The 18,456-nt window shown below is 37.0% G+C and overlaps 1 protein-coding gene across 1 annotated transcript in view; it reads left to right on the forward strand.

The window, feature by feature from the left end:
- PHLPP1 (PH domain and leucine rich repeat protein phosphatase 1) overlaps positions 1 to 18,456 on the forward strand; it is a 228,319-nt gene that overhangs the window by 97,145 nt on the left and 112,718 nt on the right. Inside the window, exons 2-3 of the mRNA XM_058557266.1 lie at positions 11,618 to 11,814; positions 18,162 to 18,287. Of these exons, the coding sequence (XP_058413249.1) occupies positions 11,618 to 11,814; positions 18,162 to 18,287 (323 nt within the window). The remainder of the gene's footprint in view (positions 1 to 11,617; positions 11,815 to 18,161; positions 18,288 to 18,456) is intronic.

Raw genomic sequence — 18,456 nt, forward strand, 5'->3', positions numbered from 1 at the left:
TCATCATTTCAGCAAAGTCCAGCTGTTTCTCCTCACTCGTGGTGTTTACGCTGTAATGCTTGTGCCTTGTGACATTATTCTTTGTGGAGAAGTACCACAAAATAAAACTAGCCAGGAACGCAGGTGATGAAAATTCTGAACTCTACCAAAGTGATGGTTTTTAGCCAGAAAATAGAAGTTGTAGGTAACTTACAAATGTTGAGTATGGCAGAAGCGTAACAAACGTGAGAACCTGAATAAGGCTGCCATCCATTATAATGGAAACGACAACAAAAAGTTAGTGGAACTATTTCAGTGATTGTTCTAGCCAAGGAAAAAATTGCTCATCAAATGAGAAAGAAAACCCAAGAATGTTGAAAAGATTCTTAAGGTATGATCTGAAGTTATGCACAGGAAAAATGAGACTACCATTCTGGGATGTAACAGATGGTGAAGACATTGAACTGACAGGTGAAGGTTGATTTGATGAGATTTTTCAAATGTGTTTTCTTTGCCAAATATGAAATTAATAAGGGGAGGCCACACCAGCTAACCATATATTGCTCCTGGAACTGAGCTGAAGAAGCTCATACAGCAGGAAAGGGTTACCGTCTCTATGAATACGAAATTGTAATGAAACCCACATTTGAAGAAAATACCTTTTCTTTTTTTTTTTAATTTTATTTATTTATATATTTTTCCCCCAAAGCCCCAGTAGATAGTTGTATGTCATAGTTGCACATCCTTCTAGTTGCTGTATGTGGGACATGCCTCAGCATGGCCGGAGAAGTGATGCGTCGGTGCGCGCCCAGGATCTGAACCTGGGCCGCCAGTAGTGGAGTGCGAGCACTTAACCACTAAGCCACGGGCCAGCCCCGAAAATACCTTTTCTAAATGCACATCCCAAGAAGAGATGTGAGCATCAGATATTTAGACAACTAAGAAGTAATTTTGGGGCCAGCCCCGTGGCTTAGCGGTTAAGTGCCCGCGCTCCGTTGCTTGCGGCCCATGTTCGGCTCCTGGGCGCGCACCCACGCACCGCTTCTCCGGCCATGCTGAGGCTGCATCCCACATACAGCAACTGGAAGGATGTGCAGCTATGACATACAACTATCTGCTGGGGCTTTGGGGGGGAAATAAATAAAAAAATTCAAAAATCTTTAAAAAAAAAAAAAAAAAAGAAGTAATTTTGATGATGGAGTGGAGGGACCTTGAAAGATGCCTGAGAAATGAATCTGGTTCCTTGCGAGGACAGGAGATGAGGCAGGCAGGAGGGAAGAGGGCAGCGTAGTAAAAGGCAGCACCTGCTCTCTAGTTCATTCCCAGTTCCCTCTCTCATCTTTTCCCTAACTTGATTCACTTGCTGCTTTGGTCAAAGTTAGTCAACCAAATGCTCATGATCCACCAGGTCAATAAGAGATGGTTAACCTAATACTGTAACTCAGTGGGTCTGAAATTATGGTCCCAAGAGTTGCAGCATGAGCAGAAACTCTGGGTGGTGGTGCACTGCAGTCTGTTTTTAGCAAGCCTTCCAGGTGATTTTGTTGCTTCCTAAAGTTTGAGGCCCTCTGCTGTAACTTGTCTTCATTCAGCATTTAAATTTATTATAGTTTGCTATATAACTATATAGCATATATATTTATATGCTTATATTTATATATAAATAAAACTATATAGCACTATATATTACAGTGTTGTCATAATAATCGTCTTTATTACTTTGATTTTTCAGATTTTTTAAGTTTGTGCCTAATTGTACTATAGTATATTAGAGTTTGCTTTGGTGGATTTTTTTTCCCCCATTTAAATTACTTTGGCCCTTTGTTTACAGAATCTTTAAGAGTATGAAGGAGTAGGTCACATTTTCCAGGTATTGTTTAATGAATCTTATAAGGGAAATTATAAGCTCTAGTGGTATTCGAGAATTTTGAGATTAGGCAAAGGTTCGGGGCATGGCATTTCTCAGGGATAAGGGTCTACAGTAATTTGGGAAATATAAATAAACCTAACCAAATTGAGTAGCTGTCAGTAAAAGCAAGATTTACTGGGCAGTTGACTTTATGTATTTTGATCTAATGCATAAATTAACCCTCCCCAAATCTATGTAGCAGCTGGTTGTCATTTCCATTAGCTAAAAGCAACTAGTCCTAAATCTGTTTCAAAGCTCCTGCCAGCACGCCTTGCTGAGCTGGGTTAGCCTTTCGGCTCTGAGACAGAATTCCCAGGTGCCAGTTCAGTGCTCAGGTCTCTAGACCTTGTTATGGGGTTATTTAAATCCTCCTGCTAGCTCTTGAAATGACTCTGGGCAAGTAATTTAATTCAGTCTTTCTGTCACTGGAGGTAGTCAAGAAGGATTTAAGGATTTATATGCAATAAGAAACATGCTGTAGAGTTTTATCAGTCTAAGCTCTAAAGGTAGAGGAGGTGAGGTGACAGTTGAATGTTTTCACTTACTCCTGACTATTTTCAGTTCCAGGGACATGATAAATTCTTCCATTAACTTTTATGTAGTGATAAAACTTTCTTAATTTTTGGTGCTATAGCGTCATGAATACTTTCATTCTCTAAAGTTTTGGAAATTGTGATTGCTTTAATGGGCTGTTCTAGTCTTGTTTTTGACTATTTTAGGTTACGGTAGACCTTCACTAGTTAGACAAAGTCCTGTAAATATTTTTGTAGATTATTTTAGGGAAATGTAGGTTATTAAAGTTTTACCATGTTCAGGTAAACAGAACTAAGTGAAACCAACATAGTAAAGTGGTATTAGTTACTGCCCCAAAACTTAGTGGCTTAAAACACCACACATTTATTGTCCCCTAGTTTCTTTGAGTCAGGAATTTAGGAGTGGCTAAGCTGGGTAGTTCTGGCTGGAGACTCTCATTAAGTTTGCAGTCAAGGTGTCCTAGGGGCACAGTTCTCTGGGCTTCACAGGGGCTGGAGGATCTGCTTTCCAATATGGCTTGCTCACGTGGCTGCTGAAAAGAGGCGTCAGTTCCTTGCTGGCTGTTGGCAGGAAGTTTCAGTTCCCCACCTTGTTCGCCTTTTCATAGGGTTCCCAGAGAGTCTTCATGACTTGGCAGCTGGCTTCCCCAGAGGGAGTGATCCTACAGAGAGCAAAGAGGAAGCTATGTGCCTTTTGCCACTCAGTTTGAGAAGTTCCAAGCAGTCATCAAGTCTGCCACATTCTGCTTGTGAGAAGCGAGTCACTAAGTCCAAGTACAGTCCACATGCAAGGGGAGTGGAATTAGGCTTCACCTTTTGAAGGGAAGAATTTAAAAGAATTTGTGGACATTTTTAAACTACCAGTGATAGACACTAGGATGTATTTAGCAACGACGTGTAAATTGGCAACAACCAAATTTATGCTTATTTCTACATTGTTTCAATGGTCGTCTAGTGAAAACAGGTGTTTCTGCTGCTTATATTTATCTTTCTGAAAATTCTCTTGTTCTCCAAAATTGTAAATTAAAAATAAAAGGGTTTGTGAGAAAATAGATTTGGGGAAGGACAGGACTGTAAGTCCATGCATCTTTCTAACCAAAATACTAACAAAAATAATATTGGGTACCTCAGGAGATAACCTGGACAGTCTGGCAGGCAGCTTAGTGTGGCTGAAAGTTGAGTTGCTTTAGGGAATATGTATGAAAAATGCTCAATAACAGAAGAGTGGAAATGCTGGCTTATGGGCGTGGCTTGCAGCCATTGAGACGGTGCATTTACTGTGGGCTTTTTCCTTTGCTTTTGAAAGTTATAAGTCTACTCTCAATCTCCTTGCCTAGAGTAAACCCTTAGGAACCAACACAATAAGCGTATTATACTGACATTATTCCCCTCATACCTAAGCTAACTGGTATTAATGAAATACATATTGTAGCGGAACAGACTGTAGTTTCCCTTATATTAATAATTACTTCTAATCATGTTTATTAATTTATTTAGTAAAATTCGCTGCTGATAAGACGTAAGTAGACTTCAGTTTCAAAAGCTCCTGGTCAAAATCCAAATTAGTGATGTTTTACTATGTTCTTTTTTCCCCCCAAAGTTAAAATTCTCTCATCTTGTGGAATGACAAATTTTTAAGTGTAGACTTTAACCGACGAGAAGAAAAGAGAAGAGAATAAAAAAGGAAAGAAACAAGCAAAATCCCAGACTCTTATTTTAGAGGAGGGAGGAGTTTGTCTAACCATCACAATGATCTTGTTGTTAATCAGACTGGTGTTTATATAGGGCTTGTTAAAACACAGTTTGCTGGGCTGCACCCCCAGAGATGCCTATTCAGTATTCTGGGGTGGGGCCTGAGAATTTGCACTTCTAATAAGTTTCCAGGTGTTTCTAGTACTACTGGTCCTGGGACCACACTTTTAGAAACACTGTGTCTGAAGCAGTTGTTACAATAATAAGCCCTACTCCCACTTGAGTCAACAAAGAAGGCCGTTTTAGAATTCTCATTCAGGATTTTTTCCGTTAAACTAGCTCTATCCAGTTATCTTGGTCTTGTCTGTTAAGGTTGAAATTCTAATATTTGTGGCAGGGTAGAGAAATTAATGAACTATGCATTATTGTTCTGTTTACATTTGGTTTCTAAAGGTGGTATAGTGACACCCATCTTAAGCGGAAGTGAATTATGCAGACGCTTGAACTATTTAGATTAATACTTATAAATATGGATGTCAAGAAGGACCTCTGAGTAGAGGAAAAGACTTACTGCAAAGTTCAGTCCTTTACTTTGAAAAAGAGTGGAGAGGTAACTTTAGGCCTGTTGTTTACAATTGAATGTAAGGCAGGAAATTAGAAGTTGCTTATATATTCATTACAGTCAAGAATTGGAAAAGAAGAACTATGTAATACTGAAGTTTAGAACCATTTTTGGACAAGGGCAGATAACTCTTCCAGTCCACTGGTCTGACAGGGCTTCTCTGAATTTCTGAATATAGTAATATATGTGTTGATATTCAGCACTTTGAAGAAAATCTTTAATTATGTTAAATATGTTTTTATAATCTATAAAAGTGAACAATAGGTGTTAGAAAGAGTTCAGCTAAAAAATATGGCACTTTATTCCAGCCAAGATGAAGTGACAGGGACCACATTACTCTTTTACCCAAAACAACTAAAAATCACACGAAGAATATGAAACAGCTTTCAGACACTGGGCATCAGGCAGCACAGGACATAAAACCCCACAACAAATGCACTCCTTGAGAGAGAGGAAACAAATTAGAAGAACCCTACAAATGTGCCAACTTACTGATGAGAGGGATGTCCAGGCCTCAGCTAGACAGGAGGAACCTAGACAGAGCCTGGTATTCACCCTGAGTTCAGGGCACAGAGTTGAGAGTCCACTGAGGCTAAGCAGCTTGGGTTTACAAAGCAGAGTGCTGAGAGAAAAGAGCTGCTCAGAGAGACAGAGTCCCAGAGATGTGCAAGGAGTCATCATTGAGGCTTTAGCTGAGTACTGATCAGTGTGGGTATGTGAGGAAACTCTCCAAGGCTGGGGGAAGAAGCCACTGAAAAGGAACAGAGGGAACAAACCTTGAAGCTCACACAGAGCTAAGAATAGTTCATGTTCCTACCAGGCAGAGTGGAAAAAGTACAGATAGAGTACTGTTAGCTCTAGTCTTAAGGCTGCTCTGGTCTTATATGACAAATCTTAGAAAGCAAGCCTTGTAAGAGCCAAACTGTTTCCAACTAACTTAACTGTGTCCCACAACAACACTCTATAATATTTATAGAAATACGGAAATATCCAGCACTCAACAAGATAAAATTCATGACTAGCCTTCAAACAAAAATTACCAGATGTGCAAAAAAGCAGGCAAATATGACCCATAATGAGGAGAAGACTCAATGAAACAAAACTGACATAGAAATGATACAGATGATGGAATTAGTTGGCAAGGATATCTAAGTGGCTATTTTAATTATGTTCCATATATTCATGAAGGTAAAAGAAAGCATCAACATGTTAAGGAGAGACGTGGAAGGTATATACATATGTGTGTGTGCATATAAGTGTATACACACATGCGCACACACACACAAACACATACACCCAAATTGAACTTCTAGAGACGAAAAGTACACTAGATGGAATTAACAGTAGATTGAACACTGCAAAAGAAAAAATTAGTGAACCTGAAACCACAGTATACCAGCATTTGTGGAATACAACTAAAGCAGTGCTTAGAAGGAAGTTTATATAGCACTTAAATGCCTATATTAGGAAAAAAGAAAAGCCTCAAATCAGCAACCTCGGTTTCTACCTTAAGAAACTAGAAAAAATAAACGAGTTAATCCCAAAATTTTAGTAAAAGAAGCAATAATGATAACAAAAATAAATGAAGTCATAAACAGAAAAACAATAGAGAAGGAAACCAAAAAGTGGTTCGTGGAGAAGTTTAATAAAATTGGTAAACCTCTAACCAGACTGATCCAGAACAGTTGGAAGAATCAAGGTACCAGTATCAGGAATGAGAGAAGTGATGTCACTACAGATTCTGTAGATATTAAAAAGATAATAAGGAAATATTTCAAACAACTTTATGCCAACTATATGACATCTTAAATGAAATGGACAAACTTTTTGAAAGTCAAACTACCAAAGCTTACTCAAGAAGAAATAGATAATGGAATAGCCCTTACAAGAAACTGAAATTATTGGGGGCCAGCCTGGTGGCGCAGCGGTTAAGTGCATGTGCTCTGCTTCCAGGGCCCGGGGTTCACAGGTTCAGATCCCAGGCGCGCACCGACGCACTGCTTGTCAAGCTGTGCTGTGGCGGCGTCCCATATAAAGTAGAGGAAGATGGGCACGAGTGTTAACCCAGGGCCAATCTTCCTCAGCAAAAAAGAGGAGGATTGGCATCGGATGTTAGCTCAGGACTGATCTTCCTCACACACAAAAAAAGAGAAATTGAAATTATTAAGTTAAAACCTTCTCTCTCCCACATACACACACACCCACACACCCACCCCCAAAAAAACAAGACTCCAAGTCTAGGTAGCTTCACTGGTGAATTCTACCAAAAGTTTAAAGAAGAAATAATACCAATTCCAGCCAAACTCTTCCAGAAAAGTAAAGAGGAAAGAGTACTTTTCAACTTGGTCCATGAGGCCAGCATTACGCTGACTAGAAAGCTAGAAAAAGACGAGTATAATTATGAAAAAAGAGAAGTATAATCTGAAATCCCTCATGAACATAAATGGAATAATTATTAATGAAGTTTTAGCAAATTGAATCCAACAATATGTAAAAATAATATATCATGACCAAGTGCAATTTATCCTGGGAATGCAAGACTAGTTTAGCATTTAAGAAGCAATTGAATTTATCACGTTCATCTCCATAGATGACAGAAGCAGCATTTGAATAATTGCAACATCCCTTTCTGATTAAAAAAGAAAACAACTTAGCAACTTAGGAATAGAAGGGAACTTCCTCAGCTTGGTAAAAGGCATCTGTGAAAAACATACAGTTAATAGTGTGATTTTATTGTTTTTTTGTTTTTTTGCTGAGGAAGATTTGCCCTGAGCTAACATCCACTGCCAATCTTCCTCTTTTTGTATGTGAGCCACCACTGCAGCATGGCCACTGACAGATGAGTGGTGTAGGTCCACGCCCGATAACTGAACCTGGGCTGCGAAAGCGGAGTACACTGACCTTAACCACTAGGCCACTGGGACTGGCCCATTAATAGTGTTTTTAATGGTGAAAAACTGAAGATTAGGAAAAAGGAAAGGATGTCTGCTTTCATTACTTCTATTCAATATTGTATGGAAGTTTCCAGCTAGTGCAGCAAGGAAAGAAAAAGAAATAAAAGGCAACCAAATTGCAATGAAAGAAATAGAACTGTCATTCTTTACAGAGAAGGACTCATGCTACCTGATTTCAAGACTAATTATAAAGATTCAGTAAATCAAGATAGTGTGCTCTTGGTTGAAGATAGACAAATAGATGAATGGAATAGGAATAATCAAGAAGTTGACACACTCAACTATGGTCAATAGTTTTGTTTTGATACAGGTGCCAAAGCACTTAAATGGGAATGAATAATCTTTTCAACAAATGGTCCTGGCATAGTCGAGATAGTCATTTGTCAAAAACAGCAAGGAAAACTCAAAGAAACCCTGAACTTCTACTTTTTTCTTGCTGTGTACAACAATTAACTTGAAATTAATCATAGACCTAAATGTAAGAATTAAAACTATAAAGCTTATAGAAGAAAACATAAGGGAAAATCTTAGTGATCTTGAATTTGTCAGAGAGTTCTTATATACAACACAAAAAGCAGTAATTATAAAAGATAAGTAAGTGGACTTCATTAAAATTGAAATTTTTGCTTTCCCGAAGTACTGTCAAGAAAATGAAAAAGCAAGCCAGACCTGGGAGAAAATATTTGCAAGTCATATATTTGACAAAGGACTTGTATTCAGAATATATGAGGAACTCAATCCAATTAAAATTGGACGAAAGACTTGAATTAGTTACCTCAGCAAAAAAGGTATGTGGATTGCAAATAAGCTCTTGAAAACATGAGCAGCATCATTAGTTATTAGAAGAAGGCAAATTAAATCTATAATGAGATACTACTACATGTGCACTAAAACAGCTAAAAGTGTTGACAAGGAGATAGAACAACTGGAACTCTCCTGCACTGATGATGGGGATGTAAAATGGTATAACCCAGCCATGCCAGTCCTGTGTGTTTACCTAAGAGAAATAACAGCATATGTCCACACAAGAACTTATAGTACACCAATGTTCTCAGTCCAGATACACAAAAAAATTGGAAGCCATCCAAATGTCCATCAGCAGGTGAATAAACTGTGGTATATTCGTACAATGGAATACTACTCAGCAAAAAAAAGAATAAACTGTTGGCACGCTAAACAACGTGGACAAAAAGCAGATCAGCGGTCGCCAGAGCATGAGAGGGACTGGGTGGGGGTGGGAGGGAGAGGGAGAGATCACAGTGGGTGCAAGGCTAATGTTGGCGATGACCAGTATGCTCATTTTCCAGTGATGGTTTAATGGGTATATGTCAAATCTTATCAAATTACCATGTGCCAAGTGAGTATGAGAGAGCAAGTTTATGTTCAAATCATCCTCTGTTGTGGTTAGGTCTCTACTTCAGCTTGAAATACTTGCTTTTGCTATCTTTCCTACTGGATCATGTAAGAAATGCCTTAAACCTGTAGGAAATTAAGATAATATTTCTCAAATAAAAGTTATAACAACTGATCCAACTTTAAACTGGCAGACGTTTGTTACTTTGGTGGTGTGGTATTTATTAGAACACAGGACAATTGGAATTCCTCTAAATTGAGAAGTTTAAGGAAATCTGACACAAGGAGGATGTGCCTGGGTGACTGCCTAGGTTTATATTGCTCATTCATCCCGTATTCCCCAGAGTCCATTTGGTACATAGCTGAGTACTGAGAGTGTGTCTGATCTGGAACACCCAGGGAGGGAGCAGACAACAAGGGTATTGAAATTCACTCAGAGCAAGACAAGAGGGATTTGATTGAGACTGGGATGTTTAGGGCTTTCCAAGGAGAGCCTGATCTTAACATGAGGCTCCAAGGCTATTAAGGCCCCTTGGGAATTTTTCTTACTAGGGAATAAAAAGCCTGTCCAGTTGATGTCTTCATACTTTTCTCTTATATATCCCTTCCAGCCTTCGTCCACTCCATCATGATCTGCTCCGGGGCTTTCTCTAGGATTTTTGTGGAGTTGGAGAATTGAGGGGCTGTTCCTTTTGTATCCTTGTTGTCTTTTTCTTCAGTCTCTAATTATTCACAGATCTACATAAATGTGACAGGTTAACAAGTGTCCTTGAAGCCACTCTCTGATGTGGCTGGATAAAATGCCTGATTCTTTGCATTCATTTGTCTGAATGTGTGTGTGTGTGTGTGTTTGTGTGTGTGTGTGCATACATATTTAGATCAGATTCCTTGTTAGAGAATGTTAATTTATTACAGTCATGGAAATTGGATTTTAGAAATCCAGTTGCCTGTTGTACATTGTTTTTAGTCTTGGACTTACCTTTTATTTTTCCTCTGAGTCTCTTCTCTCCCATTTCTTCCCTATAGGAAGAGGGTTTGTCATGTAGGAAGGAGCTCTTAGACTGGGAGCCTGGGCATCTTTCTCTCTGAGTATAAATGAACTTGTACATAATGGGACAACTGAATGACTGTAATCTGATCTATCACTGGCAGCCTTTGCAAATCACATCTGTTTGGAAGTCTCCTGCGATTCCTACCCATCTGTGGGAGCGTGAGCACCTGGTGGACAGACAACTCCGTGGAACGCTAGCTGTGTCGTTTGCTGGGCGCCAAGTTGAAATGGCTAAACCACTTAAACTTCATTCTGGTCAAGCCCCAGCAAAATTATGTAGTGTGCAGTATTTTATAAAATATTCTGATATAGTGGGAGAAAGAGGAAGTGAAATTCAAACCTGCTGGTTTTGTTATTTGCTAACATTTCTGCCCAGAGGTATGTACTGGGAAGGTCAAACACTCTTTGGACCTTCTTCAGATCTGTTTTTGGTGTCGCTCTTCCTGTTTCCTTCTCCAGTAGGTATGAGACATCTACCCAAACTACTTGGTATTTATATTACTTTTTAATATTCACAAGAACATAATTTCTCTTGAATGTTTTTTCCACTAGCCCTTGGCATCTAGGCAAACTTCCAAATAAATATTAACACTTCTGGCTTGGGTCTTATTCAAGGACACGTGTCCCTCATTAATTTATTTCTGAGCATGGGCTTCAGTACCCTTTGCTATTATATATTCAGTGTCTAGAACTGGAAAATATTTTATTCCCTGTTTATACAACTCCATCACATGTAAATCACAGTACTCCCATTCAGTTGATAGGACTTGTCTGAATGTCATTCTGCCAAATTCATTTTCATCTGGGAAACAAGACTCATCAGATCCTTCTCAGCTCTCTCTCTGTCTCTGAGTCTCAGTGCATCGCTCTCTGTCTCTGTGTTCCCTCCACGAGTCACTGAGCACCACACACGCCATCCTTCATAGATGGGTGTGTTAAGTTTATCGTTGAGGACTTAGCCTATGGTTATAGAGTAGTATTTTCTTATTAGAAAAGTCATTCATTTTTTATTTGTCTCCTTAATAGTAAATATACATTGAATATCTGTAGGAGGAAGAATATCAGCAGTTAATTCCATTAAAATTGATTAGTTTCATTAAATACATGATCTTGAATGTTATTTTCCTATCTCAGTCTGTAATATTTTCTCCTTAGTGTACTTAAAGCTGTTCATAAAAATCTTGGTCATCTCTCTTTTAAACATAAAATTAAATTGTGAAGAATATAGAAGAAATAAAACTTGGGTTACAACAGAGGAGTTAAAATGGGCTTTTCCTAGGGTTTTAAGGAAAAGTCTAATATTAAAACCTAATATTCTTCACCTAATATTAAAATGTACATGTGGAGTAGATGTGGTATTTCTTACCGTAATTGTGTTACTGCAGGTTTCAGATTCTCTCAATTATAAATTAGATTGTTTCCCTATAAATAATCTCTGTTGACCGGGTAATTTATCTGTGATGCCAATGAGTAGAAAAAAGCTCATTTCTTTAAGACTAAAATGTTTGTGTGTGTTTGTTTCAGGAAAACCTCACAGCACCGGTAGCTCTGAACGGATTCAGCTCTCAGGAATGTATAATGTCCGTAAAGGCAAAATGCAGTTGCCAGTGAACCGTTGGACCAGACGCCAAGTCATCCTGTGTGGGACCTGCCTAATAGTATCATCTGTGAAAGACAGCTTGACCGGAAAGATGCACGTTCTGCCACTAATTGGTGGAAAAGTAAGTTGAAAACAAACAAAATAGTATCAGGTTTCTCAGCATCATTAAGGAGCTTATCTTGAGCCATTTCTGTAATAAGGGAAGATGATTTTCGACTCATCCAAGGTCTGATTCAGTTCCTGTTGTGTTCCACCAGTGGGCAATGCTGGTTGGTGGAGTTGTGGAAAATAAGAGTGCCGTTGGCTCACATAAGAACCTGATGATCTTCACTTCGTTAGTGCATGCATTTTACCTATAGGACTGAAAATAGAGCAACTAGAATTTCAGTGTTTTATTTGAGGCTGTAGATGGTATATTATTCTTTATGAGTAGACATCTTTTGATATCTTGACCATATATGTTGTAGTTTAGTATAATAATCCCTAAGTCTGTGACCTTAGGATCATTCAAGCTTGCTTATCGAAGGTTAGACTCTCTAGCATGAATCTTTGATCCCACTTTGCCATACCTCTTTGTTTGTGTTTAGTGACAAGTGGGGTTAACATTCATTCCTGAAATGTTACTCATTTCAGGGAAAACCTGTGATCCAGCTGATAGATCTTTCGTATATTACTGGCTGCTTTTCTTTGGGCGTGTTAACTATTTTATTCCTATCATTTATAAAATAGAAAGGAGCAGCTTGCTTGGGAAAATGTTATATTCTTTTTTTTTTGCTAGATTTATTTATAAACTCCAAGCATTGGTAGGGGTATAATTACCATAATTATATGTTAGTATTTCCTGATTTCTAAATGATATGGTAATCTGTTAATAAACGCAAAGGCATATTTGGATGAAGAAATGAGTTTTTGGAAACCAGGGGCATATTAAATATTTTCTTTACCATTTTTTTCCCCCTGCATGGGCATGGGAAAGAAGGCAGGATGTGGAGAATATAAAGAGAGGAAAAATAAAAAACCAATTTTTGTTAAAATGAACTTTTTTAAATTGGCAAATGTTTGATCTGCTAGTTTCAGGGATTAGAAATGAAGAAGGTGAGACCGGATGTGTGCAGTAATAAATTGTTTTGTGGTTCACCTGCTATGTAGCAAGTTCATTCTTCATTCATGAGTTTAAATTAGTCTTTCCTAATGAGTAAATAGCCCATGTCAGTTTTTTTCCCTTCTACTATTGTGCATTCTAGTCCTCAGAAGACTAATACTTGATCATTTTTAAAAATAGGTTTTAGCCAGGCTGCAAGGTATGTTTAGATCTATTTCAGTCATCCATTTTGAACCCATTGCTTCCTAACTTTTGTCTGAGCAGTGAAGAGTTAGTGATATCTTATTACTGAAGATTTTGTCCTTTGGGCAGATTGCTGAAAAATTAGTCATCGTTATTACTCCCATAGGTCATCATTAAAAATACATAGTTAATGTTTGATGCCCTGTTAGATCAGCAGTTTGTTTCTTTCTTTTGTCTAATGTAAAGTATTTGCATAGGCACATTTAATATAACTATTTATTAAATATCCTCTGTGAGGAAGTGACTTTGCTTGGCATCCCAGAAATAACAAGATGGGTAAGTCACCATCCATGCCTTTGAATAGCTTATAATTTACTATATGGAGATGAAGGATGGACACAACAGTATCTGCTCTAAGGAAAGTGCAAAAAAGTAGTGCTGGAGATTAGTGGAAGGAGAGATTACATTTTGTGGGGGGAATCAGGGAATTTTGTGATGAAGGAGGTAGCAATTATGGTAGAACTTGAAGGGTGAAAAATCTCTTGACATATGGAGGAGATGGTTAGAAAGATTATTGTGCTTAGAGAAGCAGAGGCAGGAAAGCAGTGGAATGTTCCGATAAGGTCAGAAGATCCAGTTATAATTAGCATTTTCATTCAGAGCTAGAGACTTGTCCTGTTTCCCAGGCCTATTATTGGATGAATTTCTACCACTGAGTGAATTGAAAGTTAATAGCTTCCTTTTCTCACAGGCAAACCTAGTAAAACCTGTTCTGCATTATGCCTTTAAAAATAGAGTATGTTGAAAAATTGAGTCTTTTAAAACCTGTTGACCCAGTTAGGAGAAAATAATTTACTTCTTGCAATCTGAGTTTTCATTAATGTTTGTCTGTTCCTTTTTTCATTCTGTTCTGTTGTTAAAGGAAAAACAGAGTAAATGGAAGGTTTTTTTTTTGTTTTTTTTGTTTTTTAATTTATATAAAGATGAGCTAGAACTGAAATGTGAGATAGATTGGTCATAATCTAGCCATAATTGCTGTGATAATCAAATTTGACCCACCACTTGAGCGTGATCATTAGTTTACATTTTCAAATGTGGAATTCCAAATGTGAAGTCAAATAAAGCTCTCTTAACATTTAACTGTTGAAAAAATATTTAATAGATAAGTTTTTGTTCATTGTATCATCATGTTATATTTAATTTGTCCTTTAGAAGTTTACATAGATGTTTAGATAATTTATTTAATATTTGTTAAATTATGATGCATAATAAATTGAGTAACTATTAATCTACTCCTCAACTTAGGAACTATCGCAGTGTTTCTACCTGTGTTCTCTTTACCTGTGTCCCATTGCCTCCCCCAGCTCCAGAGGTAGCCACTGTCCCAGAATATGTATTCATCACTTTCTTACTTTTTGGAAATCAGTTTCATCATGTAACTATGTTTTGCTTCTTTTTGATCTGAATAAAAATGGTATTGTACTGTGTGTGGTGTTCTGTGATTGAATTTTTCACTCAATATTATCTTTTATAATAAGATTCTATGTTGTTTGTTATGTGGTTTTCATTTCTGTATAATGTTGCACTCTGTAAGTGTTCTAAATTCCCATGATTTCCTAAGTAATTTTCCTGTTGATGGACATTTGAGTTGATTCTAGTCTTTTGTTATTATAAATAATGCTGCTGAAATAGTTTTATGTTGATATGCCTCGTGGTATGCAAGTAGTTTTTCTAGGGCAGTAGTTCTCAACTAGAGTTACTATGCCCGAAGGGGACATTTGGTGTAGTGTGTGTGTGTGTGTGTGTGTGTGTGTGTGTGTGTGTGTGTGTGTGTTCACTTATATAACAGTCAACATATCAGTTTATGTAAGCTAGGTTATGCTATAGTAACAAAACCCTGCAGATCTCAGTGACTTACAATAATTATTTCTCACTCACACTTTATGTCCACTGTGGGTCAGTGGAGATTTCTTTTTTCACATAATTGTACAGGGGCCCAGCCTGATGGAGGCTCTGCTCTATAATTATAATATTTGGAACGTGCCATCTTCCTTTGTTGCTTCGGCAGGGGAAGAGATAACTGGAGGGTCATTAACTGGCTCTTGTATATTTGGATGCAGAAGTGAACATACCACTTCTGCCCACAGCTCATTGGCTAGAACTAGTCACATGACTCCACCTTAAGTGCAAGGGGTCTAGGAAATGTGGAGAAGTATATAGAGTGTTTGGTTCATATCAATATCTTTTTTTGTTTTGTTTTTTGGTGAGGAAGATTGGCCCTGAGGTAACATCTGTTGCCAATCTTTCTCTTTTTTCTTGAGGAAGATTGTCACTGGGCTAACATCTGTGCCAGTCTTCCTCCATTTTGTGTGTGGGATGCCACCACAGCATGGCTTGATGAGCAGTGTGTAGGTCCATGCCTGGGATCTGAACCTGTGAACCCCAGGCTATACCAATATCTTTATTGCAGGGCACGCTGTTGGCATTTACTGGGTAGGGACTCAGAGAGTAAAATGTCATGCAAAGTATTAGACGGTCCTGAACAATGCACAATTAAGAACTGTTCAATCCAAATTCCTATAATGACCTCCTTAAGAAATACTGCTCTTGGATACATACTTAGGAGTGCAGTTACTTGGCTATAGGGCATATGCACATTTACTTTTACAAGATGAAAATAAATTGTTTTCTAGGGTTGTTGTACCATTTTACACGCACATCAGTGTACAAGTGTTCCTGTTTCTCTACATCTTCACCAAACTTTATTGAGGTATAATTGACATACAATAAACTGCACATTTTGATAATTTGATAACTGTATACTCCCATGAGTATAATATAATAGCTTTATATACCCAGTAAACCATCACCACGATCAAGATAGTGATCATATCACTCCCAAAAGTTTCCTTGTGCTCCTTTGTACCCCTTCCCTCCCACCTTTTCCTCTCACTTCTCCCCATCTCCCCCAAGAAACCACTGACCTTATTTTTGTCAATATAGATTAGTTTAAATGGCATTTAAGAAAAATTATGTTTTCTCTTTAGTATATAGAAATGCAGTAGATTTTTAAGTATTGATCGTATATCCAACCATCTCGCTAAATTTTCTTATTTATTCTAATATAATGTCTATAGATTCTTTGGAGTTTACTATGTCGCTAATCATGTCATATTCAAATAATGACAGTTTTCTTCTTCCTTAATACATTTCTTTGTCTTATTCTAATGGCCAGGACTCCAGTACAGTATTGAATACAAACAGTAGATACTTGTCTTATCAATGATGTTAAAGAGAGTGATATCTCATCATTAACATTGAAGTTTGCTTTAGATGTTTGATAAATACCCTTTGTCAGCTTAAGTGAGTTATTTGTGTTTTTGGTTAGCTAAGAATTTTTATCATGAAGGATGAATGGGTGATACACTGATAATATGCTTTTTCTGCAACTCTGGGGATGATTATATGGTTTTCTTCTTTAATCTGGTAGTGTGATTAATTTTATAGTTCCAAAAATGTTAAACCATTTTTCTTTTCCTGAGGTAAATCCAACTTGTTCTTGATATATTTTTTTCTATGTTACTGGATTCTGATGCAACATTTTGTTCAAGATATGTGTTCATGACTGAGATTGGCCTGTAATCTTCCTTTCTTTTACTGTTCTGATCTGTTTTTGGTTAGACTGGTCTTAGAGAATAGGTTGGGATGTTTTTCTTCATTTTTTGTTTGGTGGATGATTTTGCACAGGTTTGGAATGATCTGTTTCTTAGAACTTTGGTAAAACTTACCTTGAAAATGGTATGCGTCTGATATTTTCTTGAGAATTTTTTTTAAATATTCATTCAATTTCTTAAATGGTTATAGGACTGTTTAGACCTGTTTTTTCTTGATTTAGTGTTGGTAAAATATATTTTTCTAAAAATTGACCACAAAATTGTTTATAATATCCTCTTTTTAATCTGCTTAATCTGTAGTCATGTCTCCCTTTTCATTGTTAATATTACTTATATCTGTCTTCAATTGATGTCATTGATCGATATCAATTGATATTCAATTTTGTTAGCCTTTTCAAAGAACTAGTGGTTTTCTTTGTTAATGTAGTGTTCTCTGTTGTATATGTGCTTTTCATTTCATTAATTTCTGCTTTTTATTATCGCCTTTATTCTACTTAGAGTTTATTCAGTTTTTGGTTTGGTATTTTTTCCCCTTAAGTTCTTGAGACACATGCTGATTAAATTAATTTTCTGCTGTCTTTTCTAATATGAGTATTTAAAATTATAAACTTTCTTCTATGTACCACTTTTGTTGCGTTCCATAAATTTCAATATGTAGTATTTTTCATGGTTTAGTTCTAAGAATTTCTGAATTTTGATTATGATTTCTTTTTTTACCCATGAATTGTTTAGAAGTGTGTTACTAATTTTCTAAGTGTACTTGGATTTTAAATTGATTTTTTTATTATTGACTTCTACCTTAATTGCGTTTTGGTCCGAGAACATGGTCTGTGTGATACTGACCTTTTTGAAATGTTTTTACACTTTCTTTATAACTTGATTTGTGGTCATTTTTGTAATTTAAACATAGGAGTTTGTTTAATATCATGTTACTTTATTGTTTGGACTTTTATTCCTTATGAAAAATTTACTGGGAGTGGAGATTTGATTTGACTCTATCACTGCATTATTAGGTCTTGAAAGTTCTCATGGTAGGATTTTATTTCAGCTTAATCTCAGTTTCACATTAAATTTTAAAACTTATTTAATATGCTTGAACACCCCTTTATAAAAGGTCGTAATTCAGAGTAATACAAAAGTAACTTAAGTAAAAGTCCACCTGAAGTAAAAATCCTTAAGTAAAATCCTCCCAAGAAGAAGTAAGAACCCCAGCACCCTATTGTGAGGCTATTGAAAGATAAGAGAGTCTGTTTCAGTTTTAAACTGGAAGAAGAGAACTTCACTATTGTGGGGAAATCTAATGAAGATAAAACTCCCCTTTTCTGGTTTCTTTGTAATTCAGATTGCTTGGTCAGACTCAGGAACTTACATATTTTAAGTAGTAAGAGGAACATATAGAGGGAAAGATGTAAATCTGTGCAGACTCACTGATCTAAGGTAAAGTTAATGAACTATGTAAATGGTTCTGCTTTCTGACTTGTTTTTGTCTCCCTTTGTTTGTTTTTATAGGTAGAAGAAGTGAAAAAGCACCAGCACTGTTTAGCATTTAGCTCCTCTGGACCCCAAAGCCAGACATACTACATTTGTTTTGATACGTTCACGGAGTATTTAAGGTGGCTTCGACAAGTCTCCAAGGTAAGCACTCACCCAAGAATTCTGTTCAGCTTCTAGCTGGCTAAAGTTTCAAAATATAATCATACATTCAGATTTTTTTTCAGATACTGCCAGTAGTTAGCAATTTTTGGTTTTTTAAAAGCTCGTTTTTTGCTGAAAAGTAGCTTTTTAAAAATTGTGTTTTATTTGC

Source organism: Diceros bicornis, chromosome 16 (assembly GCF_020826845.1).
Source record: "Diceros bicornis minor isolate mBicDic1 chromosome 16, mDicBic1.mat.cur, whole genome shotgun sequence".
Classification (NCBI taxonomy): Eukaryota; Metazoa; Chordata; class Mammalia; order Perissodactyla; family Rhinocerotidae; genus Diceros; species Diceros bicornis.